At 50.8% G+C, this 22,198-nt stretch overlaps 1 protein-coding gene across 5 annotated transcripts in view; it reads right to left on the minus strand.

Annotated features, from left to right (window-relative positions):
• COL23A1 (collagen type XXIII alpha 1 chain) overlaps positions 1–21,780 on the minus strand; it is a 278,632-nt gene extending 256,852 nt beyond the window's left edge. For 2 of the 5 annotated variants that reach the window (XM_037060882.1, XM_037060879.1), the window contains exon 1: positions 21,025–21,777. In XM_037060882.1, coding sequence (XP_036916777.1) covers positions 21,025–21,321 — 297 coding nt within the window. In that variant the 5' untranslated portion in view covers positions 21,322–21,777. Of the gene's footprint in view, positions 1–21,024 lie in introns of all 5 variants that reach the window. The other 3 variants (XM_037060883.1, XM_037060881.1, XM_037060880.1) reach the window with 3 other exon arrangements.
• Between the last annotated feature and the right edge of the window lie 418 nt (positions 21,781–22,198).

The raw sequence follows: 22,198 nt of genomic DNA on the forward strand, positions 1-22,198 counted from the left end.
TAACCTTTAGGGAGCTGCTTCCTCAGGCCAAGCCTGGAATGTCCCAGAAGACTGGTGTCCCGCCAAGGCTGGTGCTGTCTCTGGCTGGGACAGCCCAGGACCAGGAGCTGAGACAAAACACCCCCAGGTTAGCTCCAGCCACCAGCAAAGCTGCTATCCCTGTCGGCCAGTCACCTTCATTTTTCCAGATGCACAACAGGTGCAGACAGATGGAGTTGCGGCCAGAAATGAGGGAGGGAACCTGTGACTACACGGTCACCACACCTGGGGGAGGGGCGGGAAAGCAGTGCAGATAGGGTGGAAGGTGGAGGGGCCTGTGCATGCACTCCGCAGGTCCACCCTCCCGCACCGCCCTCCAGTGGGTGCCAGGCTCTCAGCCCCATTCGTACCCCACCTACCTCGCATCCCTGCTCTGCGGTGGAGCTGCCCAGAGGCCCAGAGCTAGGCTGCCAGTGGCCCAGGCTGATCCCCGAGTCCCCAGAAGTTCCTCGCACCCCACAAAGCTTCCCCAGGGCTCCCATCAGGTTGGGGGGGGGGTAGCTCCGCCCAGGCAGCATCAGACACCACCCTGGCCCCACAAGCGCGGGACCTTGGAACTCACTTTCCCCCATTGCAGCCGCAAAATTTACCTGGAAAAGGAATCCAGCCTTTTAGTCAAACCAATTTGTTGGCGGAGCTCTCATCTGTTTTTATCATTGCTAGACAGACAAGAATCCACACTAACCACCACCACCCCCTTTTAAACAAAAGAATTTAATGCTTAAAAAAAACTAGCTTTTTTTTTCATCCTCACTGGCTTTCCCATTGCCTCTCAGAGAGAGAGAACATCAATGGGAGAGAGAAATGTGGATCAGCTGCCTCCCACATGTGCCCCAAGCGGCGAAGAACCCGTAACCTAGGCATGCGCCCGCCCTGCCGCAATCCAACCAGCGACCTTTCAGTTCCGACCTTTCAGTTAGGGCAGAGTGCTTCAGCCCAGCCACCAGGCCAGGGCCACCCGGCCTTTACACCTGCTATCCCACCTGGGCGGTTCCCTAACGCGGAAGGGGGCCCTATCAAATACTGGTAGGAAACACAACCCCCTTCAAGCTATGCTTATTTTAAAACACAAAGCTCAACAGGAAACTACTGACGAGAGGGCGAAACCAAACTCAATGCTAGCAGGGGCATCATAAGCTCTTGGGAGCGAGTTTTGTTCCCTCACTCACCCTGACCCTTGCTCGGTTCATCTTTCCGGACTGGAGGGTGACTGCGAGGTTTTATCCCCTAACTCTCTACCCTGCCCACCTCCTGGTCCTGACTCTCCGTGGACTTGGAACTGTCCCTACTACGCGCACAGAAGGAAATGTTTGTATTAGAAAACCAACCCCACATTCTTTATTTCCATGTTCTTTTGTAGTCTATGAAAATATTCCTTTGTGTTTAGCTTGGTGAGAATGACTTAAAAGCCTCGACTTTAAAACAAAATCCTCACCCGAGGACATTCTTTATTGCTTTTAGAGAGAGAAGGGGGAGGGAGAGAAACGCCAATGCAACAGAGAAGCAGGGGTGGGCTGCCTCCGGGTCCCTGGGCCTGGAATCCAACCCACCCCCCAGGTATGTGCCCCAACTGGGAATCGAACCCCCCAACCAACGGATCCACATGGGCCAGGGCAAAGCCTCTATTATTTATTTATTTATCCTCGCCCGAGGATCTGTTTATTGATCTTAGAGAGATGGGGTGTGGGGGCATGGGGGCTGGGGAGAGAGAGAAATATCAATAGTCGCCTCCCAGGGACAGAACCCACAACGGAGGTATGCGCCCTGACTGGAACCAGACCTGGAACCTTTTGGTGTCCTGGACAGCGCTCCAACTACAGGGCCACCGGGCCAGGTAGGACCCCTGGCATCTGCAAACAGCTCCGCCCTGGTTTCACATATGCAAACAAGCCCTGAGTCCGAAAGTAAACAAAAGATGAATTTCCGCGAAAACTCACGGGGGAGCATTCTCTCAGGAAGTGCTGAGGAGGAGGAGGAGGAGGGAAAATGAATCAGGGCAAATCATGGTTTTTGAAGGAGCGCCCCACGGTCACAGGATAAGTGCGCGAGCGAGCAGCTGGCGCGCTGTCTGGAGCGCGTCCCCAGACGGTCGGTCACGCCCCCGCATGGTTCCACGTTGATGACATGGGAATGAACGTGCAAAAAGGGACGTGGTGATTTATTTCTGTGAAACGCTCCAAACGAAGCCACAAAGACATTCCTATCCTTCGACAGAAAATTCCTACCTTAGGGAATATACTCCCAAAGAAACGAATCTGCAGAAGCGAAATAATAAAATGATGTTCAGGAGGAAGTTGGGCCTCAACACGGCGGGAAGGGCGGCGCGTCCCCTCGGCGAGACTGTCACATCTTCGTGCAACAGCGCGGTGAAGACAAGGGGGAGCGTGGCTGATACGATGACTAAATCGCCCGCAGCTGTGTGAAAGTCAGGCCTGGCGTGGCCGCCACTGGGGAACACCTGCTCACTCGGGTGTTGGGATTACGGTGATTTACTTCTTTAAAAGTTCTTTCTGCATTGTAATACCATCTTCTCAGGAAAAAGATAAAATAAAAATCTCAGAAGTAGAAGAGCCAAAATGAAGCTCTGAGATCTTCCTGCTGAGGACGACTTTTGAATGCTGGACAGGTCACTGCGTCTCCGCAGACCCCGCTCCAGGCTCACCTCTGCTAACAGGCAACAAGGGGCCCAGAGGCGGGGCTGGGGGAGAACCAAGCCCTCCCCGCAGCCACGGGCCCCATCTGCTCCCTCAGGTCGGCCACGCGTGTTCCACGGCCACCAGCTTCCAAGAGGGCAGCACTTCTTGAGCATTTGTTTTTCTTCTGCCGCACCACAGTGACGGTGGTGGTGGTGGTGAAGAGGACAGCAGATATAAAGCATTATTATCAAGGCCACTGACTACCAAGGATGTGCCAGGTGCCCTGCCAGTGGCTGCCATCTCATTTAGTCCTGCCGATAACTCCCGCAGCACCAGGACTGCCATTAAACCCATTTATGGATGAGAAAACTGAGTCCTAGAGAAGGCAACCTGAGTGTCGGGGCTGCCCTTGCATCCTGGTATCAACGAACTTCCAATCACGAAGCAAGACAACCTTCACTTGTAGACAGTTTTCATGTCTAAAAAAAAGGGTGCTGTCAAAAGCTCCTTCATACACTGGAAGATGATTTGATTTGCATGGTGGGCACACAATGAAATACTTGGTTCACAAAGAACTTGTATCCAAGGAAGCACACACCAAGGCACATCATAAGTACATTACCCAAGATTAAAGATAAGGAGAGAATCTTAAAAGCAGCAAGAGAAACGGAGACAGTTACCTACAAAGGAGTTCTGATTAGACTATCAGCTGATTTCTCAAAAGAAATCTTACAGGCAAGAAGGGGCTGGAAAGAAGTATTCAAAGCTAAGAAAGACAAGAATCTTTATCCAGGATTGCTCTATCCAGCAAAACTTTCACTTAGAATGGAAGGGCATATTAAGTGCTTCCCAGATGAGGTCAAGTTCAAGGAGTTCATCATCACCAAGACTTTATCATATGAAATGTTAAAGGGACTTATCTAAGAAAAAGAAAAAGATCAAGAATATGAAGAGTAAAATCACAACAAACTCACAACTATTAACCTAACCAAAAAAAAAAAAAACCCCCCACAGTAACAAAAACGAACTAAGCAAACAACTAGAACAGGAACAGAACCACAGAAATGGAGATCACATGGAGGGTTATTAGCAGGGGAGTATAAGGGGGAGAGAGGGGGAAAGGTACAGGGAATAAGTAACTTGGATGGTAGGCACAAAATAGACAGGGGGAGGGTAAGAATCGTATAGGAAATGTAGAAGCCAAGGAACTTACATGTACAACCCATAGACATGAACTAAAGGGGGGGAATGTGGGTGGGAGGGGGTGTGCAGGGTGGAGGGGAATGAAGGGGGAGAAATGGGACAACTGTATTAGCATAACCAATAAAATATATTAAAGAAAGAAATACACAGTTCATGTATTCTAGAAATGTACGTGCGAAACCTTTATCTTACTAACCAATGTCGCCCCAATAAATTTAATTGTATAAAAGCTAGGCCACATGAAACCATAAGGGCAGAAATCAGATCAGCGGTTGTGAAAGGCCGGGGGAACATGAGGAAGCACGAGACGCATGGAGGAGCTGTGACAGTTGTGCAGCCGTGGGGTCGGGAAGGTGCAGGTAGGACACTAGGCACTTGTCACAAGCTATAGGACAGCACATCACCCAGAAGGAACTTCAATAGATACAATTTAAAAAAATCAACCAGAATCCTGGGGATGAGCGCAGGCTGAGACAACTGAAGCTAAGTAGGAAAAGACTGTGTGATGTCACCTCACTGAAGGTGTCAGGCCAAACATGTGGCTGGGCCAAGTAACTCTGCACAGTGGTGCGTCCGTCCGTTGAGAACTGTCATGCTGAAGACCAAAGAAACTGTGTATTAATGCTGCACTCTAGTGAGTCAAGTTCTTTCTCCTTGGGTGCAAGGTAGCAATTTTTGAAACCCCTTTACGTATGTATTGGGGTTGAACAAATGAGTCCATAAGCTCTGAGTAATGGGAGCCAGACTCAGTGTTCAAGAAAGAAGTTATAACTCAGTAGAGGAGGCGAGCTGGAAAGAACCCTGTGGTGTGGAATTCGTCAGAGGCATCACTGTGAGGTGCACACGTGGGTGTGCACAGAAGTAACTCCAGGTGTGTGGACACCGACGGGTGAGTGTACACACATACATACCCTGCCATCTGCAGAGAAGGCCTGTAGCCAATGACCCCAGCCCCAGTAGCAACAAGCACACCCAGCACCAAGATCTTGGTTTCTAAATACCATTCTCCAATAAAAGGAATCGGGACTCTTTGGAAAGATGGCTGATTCTAGGGCCAGGGCAGGAAAAATTCAAGAGGAGCCTGGAGTGTGTTGTGCCAGAGAGTAAGGAAGTGCTTAAAAAAAAAAAAAAAGGAGGGGGCGTGCCGCAAAGAAACACAAAACTGACCCAGAAGAGCTCAGAATGGCCAAGGCTGGAATAACTTAAGCAACAAAATGAACAATGTAGCATTGGATTGTAAAGAAGAAATTAAATATCCATGAGTCCATATGACATAAATAGTTGAATAAACAAACAAACAAGAAGAATATATAGAGACTCCCCCCTCCTTGAGTGGGGGCCAAACTTACTTTCAAGGAGCAGGGTTGGGAAAGGGAAAGAGTGGGCTTCATAATGGAGAACTCTGGCAGACGCCTCTGTAACCCAGTGATCAAGGTTAATGCCACCCGTGACAGGTCACGCTGACATCAAGGACCCCTGACATGAGGGCACGACAATGGTGAGCCATGATAGTGGTACTTATTCCAAACACTTACGGCCCAGTCTAATTATGAGAAATATCAGACTAGCCCCAAAGGATGGACTTTCTACAAAACACCTGACCGCTATGCCTTGAAATTTGCAAGAACACACAAAACAAGGAAAGACTCAGAAAGTGTCATAGGTTAAAGGGGACACGGCAACTGAATGCAATATGGTATCCTGGATGAGACCCCCCAAAGGGGAAAAGGACATTGGAACAAAATTTGGTAAGATCTGAATAAAGTCCATAGTTCACTGAAAGAAACGGGTAGCAGAATCACAGAGTCCCGACGTTAAGATATAACGTCGTTATTTTCTATAACAGATCTGTTCTCAAATTTCAGAAATGGAGGTGACATTCACATTGCATAGAATTAGCCATTTTTAAGTGAACAACTCAGTGGCATTTAGGGAAGTCACAAATGACATTTAGGGGCGTAACCACGCCTTTCTCTAGCTCCCTGCCTCGCCCCAGAACAGCGCCGTTGCCCCAGGAAGGAGCCCTGTGCCCATCTGCAGTGGTTTCCCATGGCCCCCTCCTCCCAGCCCTCAGTCTGCTCTCTGTGGACGGATCTCTTCTGGGCACTTCACAGGGACAGATCCACACAACATGCGCCTGGTTTCTGTCACTTGGAATGTTTTTGAGATTCACCCACTTTATACATTCCTTTTCATGGCTGAAAAATGTGACATTGTATGTCTAAATCACAATTTGTTTATCCGTGTGTTTACCGATGAACATTTGGGCTGTGTCTACCTTCTGGCTGTTGTGAATAGTGGCGTGATGATCAAGAGCATGCGCGCATACATGTTTGAGTATCTGTGCTCAGTTATTTGGGGTATGTGCCCTGGAGTGGAATTGCTGGGCCATATAGTGACTGCATATGTAACATCTTGAGGACCCACCAAACTTACCGATGGTGGCTGAACCATTTCACATCCATCAGCCAAGTATGAAGGTTCCAGTTTCTTCCTATTTTCACCAACAAATCTGAGTGGACCTGAAGCAGTATTTCATTGTGGTTTTGATTTGCATTTCCCTCATGACTAATGATGTTGAACCTTTTTTCGTATACTTGTTGACCATTTGTACATCTTTTTAAAGTATATTTTATTGATTATGCAATTATAGTCATCCCAATTTTCTCCCTTTGTTCCCCTCTGCCCGGTTCCCCCCTTCCCTCCAGTGATCCACCCCCCCCCCACCCAGGCTTAGTTCATGTCCATGGGTCATGCATGTAAGTTCTTCGGCTTCTCCATTTCCTACACTGTTCTTAACCTCCCCCCATCTATTCTGTGTCTACCAATTACGCTTCTTAATTTCTGTACCTTTTCACCCATTCTCCCCCTGCCCCCTCCCAATTGATTACCCTCCAAATGATCTCCATATTTATGGTTCTATTCCTATTCTAGTTGTTTGCTTAGTTTGTTTTTTAGATTCAGTTGTTGATAATTGTGAGTTTGTTGTCATTTTAATGTTCACAACTTTGATCTTCTTTTTCCTAAATAAGTCCCTTTAACATTTCATATAATAATGGTTTGGTGATGATGAATTCCTTTAGCTTTACCTTGTCTGGGAAGCACTTGGTATGCCCTCCCATTTTTAATGAAAGCTTTGCTGGATAGAGTAAACTTGGATGTCGGCCCTTGCCTTTCATGACTTGGAATACTTCTTTCCATCCCCTTCTGGCCTGCAAGGTTTCTCTTGAGAAATCAGCTGATAGTCTTACAGGAGCTCCTTGTAGGTGACTCTCTGTCTTTCTGTTGCCACTTTTAAGATCCTCTCTTTATCTTTAATCTTTGGCATTTTAATTATGAGGTGTCTTGGTATGTCCTTCTTTGAGTCCAGCCTGTTTGGGACTCTCTGTACTTCCTGGACTTGTATGCCTATTTCCTTTGCCAAGTTAGGGAAGTTTTCTTTCTTTATTTTTTCAAATATGTTTTCAATGGCTTGATCTTCCTCTTTTCCTTCTGGCACCCCTATGATTCAGATGTTGGCCATTTTGGAGCTGTCCCAGAGTCTTCTTTTTCATTCTCATTTTTTGAATTCTTGTTTCTTCATTTTATTCTGGTTGAATGCTTATTTCTTCCTTATGTTCCAAATTGTTGATTTGAATCCCAGCTTCCTTCCCTTCACTGTTGGTTTCCTATGGATTTTTCTTTATTTCCCTTAGTAGAGCCTTCATTTCTTCCCTTATGCTTTTGCCATATTCAGTGAGTTGTTTGAGCATTCTGGCTACCAGTGTTTTGAACTCTGCCTCTGATAGGTTGGGACAAATTTCCGGGCTGCAGCGCAGGGTGAGGAAATACCTGGCAGCCTTCTGGACTTGAGGAATGGAAGAGGAGTCCAGGGATCACAGGCAGTTCGAGTTTGCAGGGCAGCAGGCCTGAGCGGTGAGAGCTGCATGCAGAGAACCATGAGCTCTGTGAGGACCCGCGGGGTGTTCCACAGAAAGAGCACTGACAGCACGTGTGTGCGAGGAAATGGCCTGAGATCCAGACTACAACCACCCAAGGATTAGAGGGAACAGTACCCAACTTCACGTGGAACCGGGGCATGGGACTCTTCCAATCGCCTGTTCAAACACTGAGTGGATTTAGACACCAGGACGGGCCACGCTTGGGTGTTAGATAACCCTCGGTCAAACACACCTCTGGCCCCGCCTAATGGATCTTAAAAACAAAATGCAAAGGGATCAAACTATTTTCCCAGTAACACAACAAGGCTCGTGAATGTTAATACAAAAATATCCAGCACCCACTGAGGTAAGAACTCGTGATGTCTGGCATACAATAACAAGCTACCAATAGGAAAAAAGGTTTCAAAATGAGCAGAAAAATCAATTAATTGAAACCGACCCACAACTGCCACAGATGTTAAAATTAGCATACAAAACCTTAAAATGATGGTTGTAACTGTGCTGCCTATGTTCAGAAAGTTAAGTAGAAACATCAGAAATATTAAATGATCTAAACTGAAATTCTAGAGATGAAAACTACTATGTCTGAGATTTAAGAATGTGGTAGAGAGAATTAATGGCAGTTTAGACACTGCCAAAGATAAGATTAGTGAACTGGAAGTCTGCTATAGAAATTATCCAAAGTGAACACATAGGGAAATACTTTTTTTAAAAAGAAAGAGAATAACATTAGTAAACTTGGGATTTCAGGTGTCCCAATATATGTGTGATTATAGTCCTCAAGGGAGAATAGAAAAAAATATTCAAAGAAGTAATGGCTAAAAAACATTTCAAAACTTGATGAAAACTATAGACCCACAGATCCAAGAATCTCAATGAAGCTTGGGCACAATAAACCTAAAGAAAACCACACTGAGCCCTGGCTGGCATTGCTCAGTGGATTGAATGTGGACCTGTGAACCAAAGGATCGCAGTTCGATTCCCAGTCAGGGCACATGCCTGGGTTGCTGGCCAGTTCTCAGCAGGGGACACATGAGAGGCAACCATACATTGATATTTCTCTCCTTCTCTCCTTCCCTTCCCCTCTAAAGATAAATAAATAAAATCTTAAAAAAAAGAAATAAAGAAAACCAAACTGAGGTCTATCATGAATTACGTTGCCTAAAACCAGTGACAAAGGGAACATCCTAAAAGTAGACAGAGAAAAAAGGTGTGTGCACAAATGAGCTCCCCCACACTGCTGGTATGGGAATGTAAAACAATGCAATGTCTTTGAACAACAGTTTGTTCAAAGCCAACAGATGACCAACCATTCTACTCCCAGAGAAATGAAAGCATTTTTCCACATAAAGACTTGGGCATGAATGTTCATAGCAGCTTTGTTTGTAACAGCCAAAAATTGAAAACAACTCAAATATCCATTAATCATATATGAGTAAACAAATTGTGGGATATCCTTATAATAATACTTAGTAATTAAAAAGAATGAACTAATTCCATATGCGAAAGCACCAAAGAAACTGTCAATAATTGTACTGAGTGAAGGAAACCAGACTCCCGTCCCCACAAAAAAGAATGCATAGTTCCATTCATACAAAAACTCTGAAAATAAGAACCAATCCATTGTGGCAGAAATCAGCAACACCTAGTGGCAGGTGGGGAGGGGTGGAGAGCGAATTTGAGGAGGCAGGAGGAAACTTTTAAGGGGAATGAACGTGATCACTGTCTTGATTGCGGAGGCAGCCTCTCGGGTGAACACACGTCAAAACATATCCAATTGTACATGTTAAATATGTGGAGCTAATGGTAAGCCAAGTATACCTAGAGAAGCCAAATAACAAAAACTCCCAGGCCACGCATGTGGGATGCCTCAGAAAGCATCAACTTACCATGCTAAGCTTCAGGTTCCACCTGGGGGCCAGGCAAACCTCCCACAGTCAGGTACCCGCTGCAGGCGGGTGGGTGAGGACACCTAGTCCCGCCCAAGCACTTGGCAGGAGCTCAGAAACTGTTCCCTAAAGAATGTGGGATTAATCAGTGACGCCCATTGGCACACAGAGTCACTCTCTCCTAAACCACATTGGCAAACATTTCCCTAATGTTCCCTGCTCAGTCCCAAAAAACATTAGCATGTTTTGAAAGGGTTGGTCTGCAAACACAGTGCAATTCTTCAGTAATCCTCAATGTGTGTTCCCATTCACTACTTCTCAAACACACTTCACTGCCCATCGAACCTGCTCTGCAGGGGAATGGATGGCTCCCAAGATGGCTCCTGACCTGTTGAGGAGAGGCCTGAGGCGGCCCCAGTGCACGGCCTCCAAGCCCTCCCACACCATGGCCAGTGTTCTCCAGGGCCCAGCCGCCACGTTGGGCCTGCTCAAAGCCCCACGCCGAGTTCCAGCTGCTGCCCACTCCGTCTCGTCCATAGAGTCTGGAGTTGCCCTCCTGGGTCAGGTCCGATTAGATGGTGGTGTGGGCTGAACTGTGTCTCCCTAAATTCATGCATTAGAGTCCTAATCCCCAGTCCTTAAGAATGTGACTATATTTGAAGATGGGGGTCTTGGAAGTGGCAATTAAGGAAAAGGAGGATATTATCCATGTCCAATGTGAGTGGCATCCTTGTAAGAGGGACTAGGAGACTCACACTCAGAGAAAAGGCCACGTGGAGACACAGAGCAAAGACGTCCCGTTTGCAGGCCAAGGGGAGGGGCCTCAGGAGATGCTCACTCTGCTGACACCTTGGTCTCCGACTTCCAGCCTCCGGAACCATGAGGAAAGAAATGTGTGTTGTCTGAGCCACTCAGACTGTGCTACTTGCTCCGGCAGCCTGAGCAGACACCCTACCCTGCCTCCTTCAGAGTGCGCACGGGCCCCGGGGGAAATCAAGTGAGAGCAGGTGGAAAACACCCGGAGGATTTGGATGCTGGGTTGAGGGGGGAGTTGCACCTCATCCGCCCGGGAGGCTCCCAGGGTCATTGGGCCAGGGGAGGGAGTCACCAGGGAATGTGACTGGCCTGGGGCAGTCACTGGACTCAGGGTGGGGCCGGGGTGGCTGGACTCAGTCAAAGAAGTAACTATGTCAAGAAGCACCCCCTGGCCCTGGCCAGAGGGCTCAGTTGGTTGGAGCATTGCCACACGCACCAGAAGTCACAGGTTCGAATCCTGGTCAGGACACACACCTAGACTGAAGGTTTGATCTCCAGCTTCGGCGTGTACAGGAGGCAACTAATGGATGTTTCTCTCTCTTTTTCTCTCTCCCTTCCTCTCTCAAGTCAATAAACATACCTTCAGGGGAGGATTAGAAGAATTTTTTAATTTAAAAAAGGGCCCCACAAATAGGACTGAAATAGAGGGGCCAGAAGAAAGTCCACCAGCAGGCCCTGCGGGCTGAGTGATAAGGCGTCTTTTCCCAGCGCAGCGCATTCAAAGCCAAGCCTGGGTGAAAGCGTCCTCACAGGGGTGGAAAGGCGGAGGCGGAGGTGCACCCGGGGAAGACCCCTGGTGCTGGAAGACCCCTGACAGTCCCGGCAGCCATCATGTAAGAAGGGGACTGACAACCCCTCATTGTCATGGTCGGGGCAGTCCCAGGCAGGGCGCCTCGCTTCATTCTCAGATAAATGAAGCAGAGCAGCACCCTTTTTCCAGAGGCGGAAGTTGAGGCCTGGAACAGCCAACTAATGAGGCCAAGCCAACCGATGGGAGGCAGCTGCAGACTCAACCCAAGGTCGTCCAGCTCTGCAGCCCATGGCACGAGGGGTGTGGGCCCCGGAGGAGAGGCTTCTCGAGGGACTTGGGGGTGACAACTTCTGCGGGAAGGCCATGAGGTCAGGTCTCACCCTCCAGTATGTACGCACACACGTACATGTACATGCCCACACACACACTCAGACCCACATGCAAGCGCGCACACACATGTACCCACTCTCACGCATCAACACACGTGCACCCACATGTGCACACACATGTGCTGACATGCACACACACCGATCTCACATGTACACACTCCAACACACACACACACACTCCAGTCCCACCACCATGTGACTGTCCTCCATCCGAACCACCACCTGGGTCTGGAAATGGGGTGCAGACACGATAACAGCCCGCCTGTCCCGGGCACGGCGCAGCTGGACAAATGGGCAGGCAGCTCTTTGTGTGCGAAGCCCCCTCAGAGGCCCAGAGTCGAGTGTATTTCGTTGGGACTGTCTGCTAAAGCACCAGAATCCATTCTAATTAATTTATGGTTTGTTTCACAACTCAAAGTTGGAAGCAAATTCAGCTTTAGAAGCTGACATTACCCATTTGAAAGCGCTTTGCCCCCCACGGATTTTGTGGTTACATCAGAAAATGAAAATTTTCTCATTTCCAGTGTGAACCGGAGCACATGTGTGGGAGGCCTCCGGTCTACCAGGTTCCCCGCGAGCCCTTGGGAAAGTCTGTGCTGTGCTGAGAAGTCACAAAAATGGACAAGCCTATCAATCGAAGCAAAGTTACTAGGTATTTGATGTTCTTTCACAGAGAAAAGGCCATATAATTTTCATGAACAATAAGATTTTTATGTTGGTTGCAAATGTGAATTTTTTTTTAATTCAAATGGCACAGCTCCGTCTGCTCAAAGGAGAGACTGAAAACATGGGGCTGTGAAGCTGATTTGGTCTTTGCTGTTCCTCAACCACCAAGTCCCCATTTCCCCATCGCCGAGTCGGAGGCAGGACACGTGTTCACACCTTTCTACTTGCATGTGGCCTTAGAAGGCAGGCAGAATCCGGGGTTGAGAGGATGTTAAGGCCACGGGCCCACGGGGCTTCCTCTCCAATCGGCCGACACAGACATTGCCCTGGATCCGGTCAAACAAAGCATTCTCCGAAGGTCAGCCATAGTCAGGACGAGCAGGACATGCTGAAGCGCTTCAGATACAACACGTTTCATCCCCACCGAAACCTAAGGACCAGGATCATCGTGCCGGTCAAACAGATGGGCCAACTGAAGTTGGGAAAAGCCGCCATTTACCCAAAGCCACACAGCTGGGGGAATGGTGAAATGGGAGGTGAACCCAGGTCTGCTTAGAGCTACGGTTTTGCCACCTACTGAGGACGTCACAGGGGCAGAAAAGGCCGCTGCTCCTGCTCCAAGCTAAACGATTGCTTCCCCCGGGTGGCGGAGGGGGCAGGGGGCAGGGAGGCTGTGGAAAGGCCTGGGGATGAGGACTCAAGTGGTTACTCAGGTCACCCAGGTTCCGGTTTACGCTGCCACCTGGGGCTAGTCCCTGCCCTGCTCTGGGAGGGGAGGCCACCTCACAGGGGGTGGGGGTGCTGGGCTGGGGGCTTTTGAGAAACAGGAGGAAACGTAAGTAACCCTTTTGCCCAGGGTGGGCACGAGGGAGGGTCCCCCTTAATCCTCTGGGAGTGCGCTGACGTGCCTTTCTCTCAAATGGCAGCTGCAAACCTGTTTTTTCTCCTAGTGGTTCATGCTTGGTCCTAAAATCTGTTTCCAGATGTGCTGAGGGGATGTCTTCTGAGGGCCTGTGCCAACAATTAAAGATTAATCCCAATTCTGCACATGGAGGAAATCGAGCGGAGAGGGAGTGGCGTTGCGTGTGGCCTCTGCAGAACGCTCCGAGTTTCATGTGTTCACGGAACCCGGAGCCCCACAGTGCAGGGAGCGGCAGGGCCCAGTGCCGCTCGGGACAGGCTTCTACACCGAAGCCACGCAGGAGCCTGATTCCGAGGTGACAGCTTCAGAGTTTTTCCAAACCTTACTTCAAGGCTTTCTCGATCATCAGTTGCTCTCTGTTCAAACAACGGCAAATCCAACCAAAACAAAATTTCAGCCACACGATGGATTGACTCCACTTTGCTCATCCTACGGCTTGAAGCTCCACGTCACTAGAGGGTGGCAGTTTCAGGGTACGGCGGGAGGTCACAGGCATGTGTCACGGACAAACTTGGACGTTCCAGAATGAAAACGGAAAAATAAAGGCCCGGAGACGTTCCTCCACAGGCTGTTACTCGGTGTCTCAAAGAAAACAGGAGAGACCTTGCCCGCAGCACAGCCGCTGTACCATTGCCCGAGCCCACAGAACGGGGAGGCGGCCCAGCGGAGGTGCCGGTGGAGGAGGCGGAGCCCGCTGACCAGATGCTCTGCAGCCGTGAACGTGACCACGGAGAGTGTGCCGGCGCTGAGCTGTTTCTGATGCGGGTCGAAACACACACGAGCAGGGGTAAAAAGCGCTCGCTGTGGGACGGTTAAGGGAGCGTGAATCTGTGGGTAATATGATGCTCAGGGCTAAATAGTCCTTATTTCAGGATGATCAATAACCTAATCATGCTAAATCAACATACACCTTGGTTGTTTTGTCTTTTAAAGGAGGATGGGGACGGGCTGCCGAGTTGGCATGCTGCATCCCAACATTTGGTGAAGGAGGTGGTCACAGTCGGGCAACGGCAGCCGCTGAGAGCTGATGAGCACGTCCCTGCACAAGGAGGAAAGGGCCTGCACCTGCCCCGCGAAGAGCAGACCTGAAAGCACTCTCTCTCTCACCAACATCCAGCAAGGCCTCCTGGTGGGGCTTAGGGTGGAGACAGGAGAGAAACCCGCAGAAATCTGGGGTGACTGAGAAGGCTTCTCAGAAGGTGCAGGATTATACCAATGCCCAGCGGGGACTTGGAAGGGAAGCACAGTGGGTCCCAGGGCCCAGTGGGGACTTGGAAGGGAAGGACAGTGGGTCCCAGGGCTCAGAGCTCACCCTCTGCTGCCCAAGTGAGTCCGTCCGCCTTTTAGTGAGTCCGTCCGCCTTTTTCTTAAAGATTTTATGTATTTATTTTTAGAGAGACAGGAAGGGAGGAAGAGAGAGAGGGGGAAAGAAACACCAATGTGTGGCCTCTCACGTGACCTCTACTGGGGACCCGGCCCACAACCCAGGTGTGTGCCCTGGCTGGGAATCAAACCTGCAGCCCTTTGGTTTGCAAGCCAGCACTCAATCCACTGAGCCACACCAGCCAGGGCGAATGTTTGCTTTTTAACAAGCAAAAGTGAGGAATAGATATTTTGTTGCTTTCTTGCCACTCAGTTAGAGCAACCTGAATGGATTGAGACAGTGGCTTTCCGACTCTTTGTCCAAAGTGTTCCCTGCTCCAACTCAGGGCCTCCAAAGCCACCACAATACATAGCTCCCGGCCAGGCCGTGGCACCCACCATGCACAGGCACCTCCCTGCTCCTCATCACTGGGACTCGGGGTGACCTCAAAGACTCCTCAACCAGGCCAGAGGAGTGGGGCTCCCTCTTATTAGGATGCTCTCTGGGAAGCCAAGGAGAGTGGGCAGGGGAAGGTAGGCCAGGGACCAGCTGGCCCTGGCACGGGGCACGTCCACACTGCTGTGGGCTGGACGCTGTGCCTGTGCAGAGGGCGCACCCGTCCTTCTCCCTCCCAAGGCTGCCTGCAAACCCGGGGGCCTGGGCCTGGCCCTGGGAGCCCCATGAATGTCACCACTTCCACCTCAGACACCCCCCACTCTCTCAAGCATCTTCTGCACATCACTAGGCTATCGGAAAGTCTGAAGGTTTCAAGTTATCTTGTAGTTCACATTTCGTGAGTTCACATTCTGTATCAAAATACAGATTTCAGTCTTGTCACAGACAAACCCAAATTTGTCCACATGCAGGGCCCGGCACAAAGAATGCCCCCTTTTTACTACAAAATCGTAAATGTGTAATTCTGGAACCCAAAACTATCACACTCAGGCACACCACATGGCATTTTAGGTGAAAGGTTCACATTAAAACTATACATTATTACACTTATATTATTGCCCTGTCAACCACACTCAAGCAGGCGTTACTTATGCTGGGACCCTGTATCTAAATGCATAGAGAATAAACACCTACAACCTACTGCCTGTCCCATTAGATCAAAAATTCTCTCCCTGGATTTCAAGCCACCGGGTGGTAACTTCTCCAGAACGTGGCTCCAGTGTGCTGCCCGCGCCTCTCGTTATTCCTCGGATGGTCATCTACTTGGTTTCACCAGCCGTGTGTCCTCTCCTCCTCCTAAAGACCAAACTCCAAATTGTCCTTTGGGGCCATCCTCCACTCGGGTCCTTCCAGTGCCAGCGAGGGCCACCCATGGGACCCAGGAACCCTGCCCCGAGCCTGGCAGGTTGGAGGCTGCCCCGCTGTTCTGGGACCAGCACAGTCTTCTGTATGGACCGTCAGGGCGAGTCAGGGTCACATTTGCACGTAGATAAACCAAGTGAAACTGGGGAGCAAGACAGACCGAACAACCCAGGGCCCCAGCGGGGAAATAAAGCCTCAAAACACTCATTGAAAACACCTGTGGGGATTGAGGTGCTGGGAGAGACCCCCAGCCTCACAGGAGAGTCCGTTGGAGAGACTCACAGGGTCTGAGAATGTACACAAGCCCACCCCCATGGGAATCAGCACCAGAAGGGCCCAATTTGCTTGTGAGAAATGGGGGAAGTGGCTGAAATCCAGCAGAGAGCAGAGCAAGTGCCATTGTTCCCTCTTGGAACCCGACCCCACATACAGCGTCATGACACAGCTACTTGGGTTGCCCCACCCTGGCAAACACCTAAGGCTCCACCACTCATACGTAACAGGCGCGACCAGACCAAAACAAAACAAAACAAAACAAAACAGGCCCAAAGAGAAGAACAGATCAAAGCTCCACAGCAAATACAACTAAGCGACAAAGAGATAGCCAACCTATCAGAGGCACAGTTCAAAGCATTGGTGATCAGGATGCTCACAGAATTGGTTGAATTTGGTACAAACTAGATGAAAAAACAAAGGCTATGCTAAATGAAATGATGGGAAATGTATAGGGAATTAATAATGATGGGAAGAAAACTGGGACTCAAATCAATGGAGTGGACCAGAAGGAAGAAAGAAACAACCAAACAGAAAAGAATGAAGAAAAGAATTCAAAAAAAAAAATGAGGAGAGGCTTAGGAACCTCCAGGACATCTTTAAACGTTCCAACATCCGGATTATAGGGGTACCAGAAGGGGGAAAGAAACAGCCACGAGTGGAAAACTTATTTGAACAAATAATAAAGGAGAACTTCCCCAGTCTGGCAAAGGAAATAGACTTCCAGGAAATCCAGGAAGCTCAGAGAGTCCCAAAGAAGTTGGGCCCAAGAAGGAATACACCAAGGCACATCATAATTACATTAGCCAAGATTAAAATGAAGGAGAGAATCCTAGAAGCAGCAAGACATAAGGGGACAGTCACCTACAAAGCAGTTCCCATCAGACTGTAAGCTGATTTCTCAAAAGAGGCCTTGAAGGCAAGAAGGGGCTGGAAAGAAGTATTCCAAGTCAGGAAACCCAAAGACCTACAGCCAAGATTGCTCTATCCAGCAAAGCTTTCATTTAGAATGGAAGGACAGATAAAGTGCTTCTCAGATAAGGTCAAGTTAAAGGAGTTCAACATCACTAAGCCCTTATTTTATGAAATGTTAAAGGGACTTCTCTAAGAAAAAAAAGATAAAAAACATGTACAGTAAAATGACAGAAAACTCACAATTATTAACAACCACACCTAGAACAAAAACAGAAACAAACTCAGCAAACAACTAGAACAGAAACAGAACCAGAAAAATGGAGATCCCATGGAGGGTTAGCAACAGGGGAGTGGGAGGAGAAGAGACGGGGAAAATGTACAGAGAATAAGTAGCATGGATGGTGGGGAGAAAATAGACGGGGGGAAGGCAAGAGTAGTGTGGAACATGTAGAAGCTAAAGAAGCAATGACACACGGACATGAACTAAAGGGGGGAATGTGGGTGGGAGAGAGTGTGCAGGATGGAGGGGAATGAAGGGGGGGAATGGGACAACTGTAATAGCATAATCAATAAAATATATTTTAAAAAATGTTTGCAAAAAGAATGCCTCGACAGTTGGCTTGTTCTAATCATACTGTTATTATAAAGCTCTCCTAAGCTGTTGTGCAAAAAAAAATTAAGAGAAAGGAAGAGGCAGAGAGAGAATGTGAGCATACCAGGAAACTTTTCTGGTTTGGGAGCCAGGAGATGTGAAGGGAACAAGTGTCTCGAGGTCTCCAGGACACCACAGAACAGCCCTGACAGGTGACAGACTGCCACAGGGGCTGGAAATGCTACAGCTGGTCCTGGGTCCAACGGTAACGACCCATACGCTGGTGTATGACTGATGGTACGTAAGGAAAGTGGTTGAATTTTACCCTCGGTCTCTGGGCTTTTCTTGTTTTCAAACTGACTGGTCTGGACAATGGAAGACCAGCAGCCAATAATAAATCCATTATAAGCTGGAAATGGCCTCTTCTGAATATAATTAAATGCTTCTTTGATCCTTGAATAAAACTCTTTACTCCACTAGAATTCAAGCTTCCGTAATACCTCAACTATAGGTGTAACGACGGGGGCAGGTGGGTTACTCAGGAAGCACCTTAGAAGTATGCCGTCGGATGCTTGTTTTGTGCTTTTATTTTTTGGATCGTATGGAAGATACTATTGCGAATTGCTGTGGCCCAGGAATCTGGTTTTTTACGTTCTGAAAACCATTTCTCTTACTTTGTGCGCTGGAAGGCTCTCAAATCATCACAAGTTATCCTGAACATTCCTTCACAGGAGCTTCTGGTGCTGTGGCGTCAGGCACGTCCGCCAGTCACAGTTCTGTCCTCCAGGGACCCGAGATGGTGGGTCCCAGATGAACAGTGGCGTTTGTTGGCTTATTTAAAAACACTTTTTCCTTTTGACAGTAAAGTGGTGTGTGTCTGGCAAGCATCTCTCTCCTTTAATCTGGATGTGGTTTTTGTCGCCAACACTCTGAAAACAAGCTTGTCGGGCAAAGGACGACCTACAGGCAGCCTCACATTCCCAGCTACTGCACTCAGGCTCAGGAGAGGCTTCGATGAAATCAAACCGGGACCGAAAGACATGCTCAAGGGCGAGTGTTTTTTCCTTAAGCTGTTTTCAGTTCACTATTCATTTGTCTTTCCTATCTAATAGTTCCAAAAAAATCTTCACATCTCTTTAAAGCCAATTACCTGCTCACCACGATGTGCCTCCCCAAACCCCTTCCTCTGCCAGGGACACTCTGGGTCACCAGGCAGGTTGTGTGGTTCGCCATCCAATGACTCACGGCCAGAAGCAGGAAAAGCCTGGCCCTGGGAGACAGCCAGCGTTTCCCAGGAGGCACCAAAAGAGCCGGAAGCTCCACCCCCAAGGGCACCCACAGGTGGTCTCTCTGGTGCTCCCCTGGGCGGGAAACACCAGCCAGCTGGCACTCAGAGTACGCACTCCTCAGACACCAAGTTTAGTTGGCCAGTAGTTGGATGTGCTGAGATGTGTCCTGTGCTAATGCCGGGATGCTGAACAGTACAGCAAATGTGAAGTGGAAATCCCGGGATTCAAACATTCCCTTTGCCTTTCTAACGGCGGGGGGGGGGGGGGGGGCGGGGGCGGGGAGGGGGAGCGAGCAAGCGCACTTCAGTCTGCTAGTCGCTCCAGGTGGAGGCTACTGCTCTCTCTCTCCCTGTGGACCCTCGAGGTGCCCAGTGTGGGGCTTGAGGATCCACCCTCCTCAGTGGGGGCTGCTTTTCCCTGGACCCCCCCGCCCCCCCATTAGAACTAAAAAGTCTGCAAGGAACTTGCATTTCTGATTTACTCGGTCTGGGCCTGGGGTTTATTTTTACCAAGAGGGGCCTCCTGTGTGTAAGGGCAGCCAGTTCTAGCGCTGACAGGTAGCCATGTTACTGGCCCTGCGAAAATCAGTCCAACGCCCTGGTCTCTCGGTGTTGACCAACAGATAATGTGCTGCAGTTACGAAACCATCACCAGCAGTTACCACAGGACCCTGGAGAGATTTCTGAAGTCTGCAGGCACTTATCAGGAGAAGAGAGGACATCATTTCATGAAGTACAAATCCAGCCCCAAAGCCAGCAAGGCGAGATGTAACGCTGGCTTAAGTTAAAGTGGCAAGAAACAGGCGAGGGGAGCTAGGAGGTGCGGTGCAGTCTCCTTCCCTTCCCCGGAAGACTCCCAAGGAACTCAGCGATGGGCAGACCCCTGAACACCGTACTAAAGGCCACAGCTCGGCACAGTTCCAGGGAATGGCAGTAACAGGCCTGCCCTCCCTTCCCCTCCATCCCGAAACACATGCTCTTCCTACCAGGGAAGATGCTGCTGCAGGCGAGGCACATGGAAGGCGCCCTTCCCAGGGAGGAAGAGGCTGGCTCAGCGAGGGAGGCAAGTCGAGCTCAGCCAGGGCAGCTCTGACCAGTCCAGCCTCTCTAGTCCCGGGGGCGGGGGCGGGGTCACCGCTGCACAAAACGTGGGGGTTCTGATGAACACAATGGGGGAGGGCTTCGAGCCCCCCCACCCCCAATGGCTCCTGCTGTGACTGTAATAGAAGTGTCAGAGTCCCATATGCTTTCGGAAAACTCAGAAGTATCTGCGCGGGTGGCATCGCCCAGGGGGCAACGTCTGAAGTTGGAGCGTAGGTTTTCTGGCCCCGACTGTTTTTCTTCCCCTCGCTCCACCGGGCGGATGCGGGCAACGCTTCGGGCTGCGCCGAGGGCGCGTTCCGCCGCGGCAGCCCCGGAGCGCGGCGTCTCTAAGCGCAGCTGTTCCGAAACACACTTCCCTGTGGGCTGGGCAGACCAGACCCCTTCCAGGTCTCGGCCCTTCGGTCTTTCTGAGGCATCCCCCGCAGTGGCCGACTGCCTGCTGGGGGTCCCACGCCTCCCCAGACAGCAGCGTTGGGAAGAGCAGCCGCTACCAATGACGAGGGTCACCCACCGGACACTTCGCACTGTAGCCTCTTCGAGACGCCAGCACAGAGGAGGAGCCCAGCGCCCACCGCAGGTGGGAAGCTACCGGTCCAAGCGCACACCCTCGTGGGTCCTCTCCCTCCCTCTGCTTGTCCCCGGAACGGCCCTTCCAGCTCAGTTTTCCCAAGGCGGCCTTCCCGGGAACGTGACCTTGAGGCTGGAGTAGGGACAGCAGGACCCCCTCGGGGCTGGCACCCCCACCAGCCTCCGCACTCCACTCCCCCCCCCACCCCGCGTAGGCCGCAGGGACAGACTCGCGTGGAGGGTCAGCGAGCGAACCTTCCTCTGAGAGCCGGCTCAGGGCTCCCAGCGCACGCACACTGCCCCCAGCCGCGCACGCACCCTTCCCGCGGGACCTCCCAGGGCCCGCGCCTCACCTCGCGCAGCAGGCGCTCCAGGTGCGGCTCGGCCCAGGCGGCCAGGGCGGCCGGGGACCCCGGTCGTCTCAGCAGCTCCCGCTCCTCCTCGAGCGCCGCCACTCGGCCCTGCAGTGTGGTCGCCTGGGCGCCCAGGAGCAGACAGGCGGCCGCTGAGCCCACGGAGAGCAGCAGGCACAGCGCGCTCACAGCCCAGGCCCATGCTGCCGCTGCTGTGGCTGGGCTACCCCCGTCGCCACCGTCCGCTGGGGCGCCCTTCCTCGTGTCGCCGCCACCGCCACGCTCGCCCGAGCTCATGGCGAGATCTCCGAGTGTGCGGTCCGAGGGGACGGCGCGGAGCTGCGGGTAGGGACTGAGCGCTGGCGGCAGGCAGCAGGTCCGAGGCACGAGGTCCGCCCAGCTCAGGGCTTGGCCTCCAGGCAGCAGTGGATCGTGGCGCACGCCTCCTTCCCCGCCGCCGGCTCCTCCACCACGGCCACTTTGGGCAGTTTCCTCTATGCAGATAGACTCTGCCAGAAAAGGAGCCGGGACCCACCCAGGGGAGGAGCGGCCTGGCCAGCCCCGAGCTGCGAGGGGGCGGGGGAGGGAAGGGAGCTGGCTCGGCGGAGTAACCCCTCCACACCCCCTGTGCGCTCGTCTAGCGGACCCTTGGAGCAGCGCGCGCCTCCGCCCTCAGCTGCCCTGGGCGCCGGGGTGCACCCACTCCCGCGCGTGCGCCTCTGCGACTCCCCAGCACGCGTTCCCACTGCGATCCCAAGAGATCTGAGACCCAGAGTTCATTCTGCAGCCCATCCCTGGCTGGAGCATCATTCATGCCTGGCGAAAATTCCCCTAAACTTGCGATTTAATCTTTCTGACAATTTTTTAAAAGGTCAAAACTTCAAACCCTCTGGCAAACTTAGTGAGTCCGTCCTAGATGGCGCCTTAGCGCCGCCTGGTGGCCGAAAGCGACCTCTGCGCGCTCACCTTAGAGATTGTCAGGATCGACATTGGTGGGGCGGAAAGATGCCTCTTAGAATTATTAACTTCTCTCCATTTATTATGTGTCAGACATGTGGTGCTGGAAAGAGACATTGTAAGACCTTGCCCGTGACCTAGACAGGGCTTTCGTTTGAGAAAATTGAGACCAAAACAGATGGAAAAGGAGATGAAGAGCTCCACCTTTTGTAGAGCT

This window comes from Sturnira hondurensis, unplaced genomic scaffold (assembly GCF_014824575.4).
Source record: "Sturnira hondurensis isolate 20B ecotype Veracruz unplaced genomic scaffold, ASM1482457v3 Scaffold0012984, whole genome shotgun sequence".
Lineage (NCBI taxonomy): Eukaryota > Metazoa > Chordata > Mammalia > Chiroptera > Phyllostomidae > Sturnira > Sturnira hondurensis.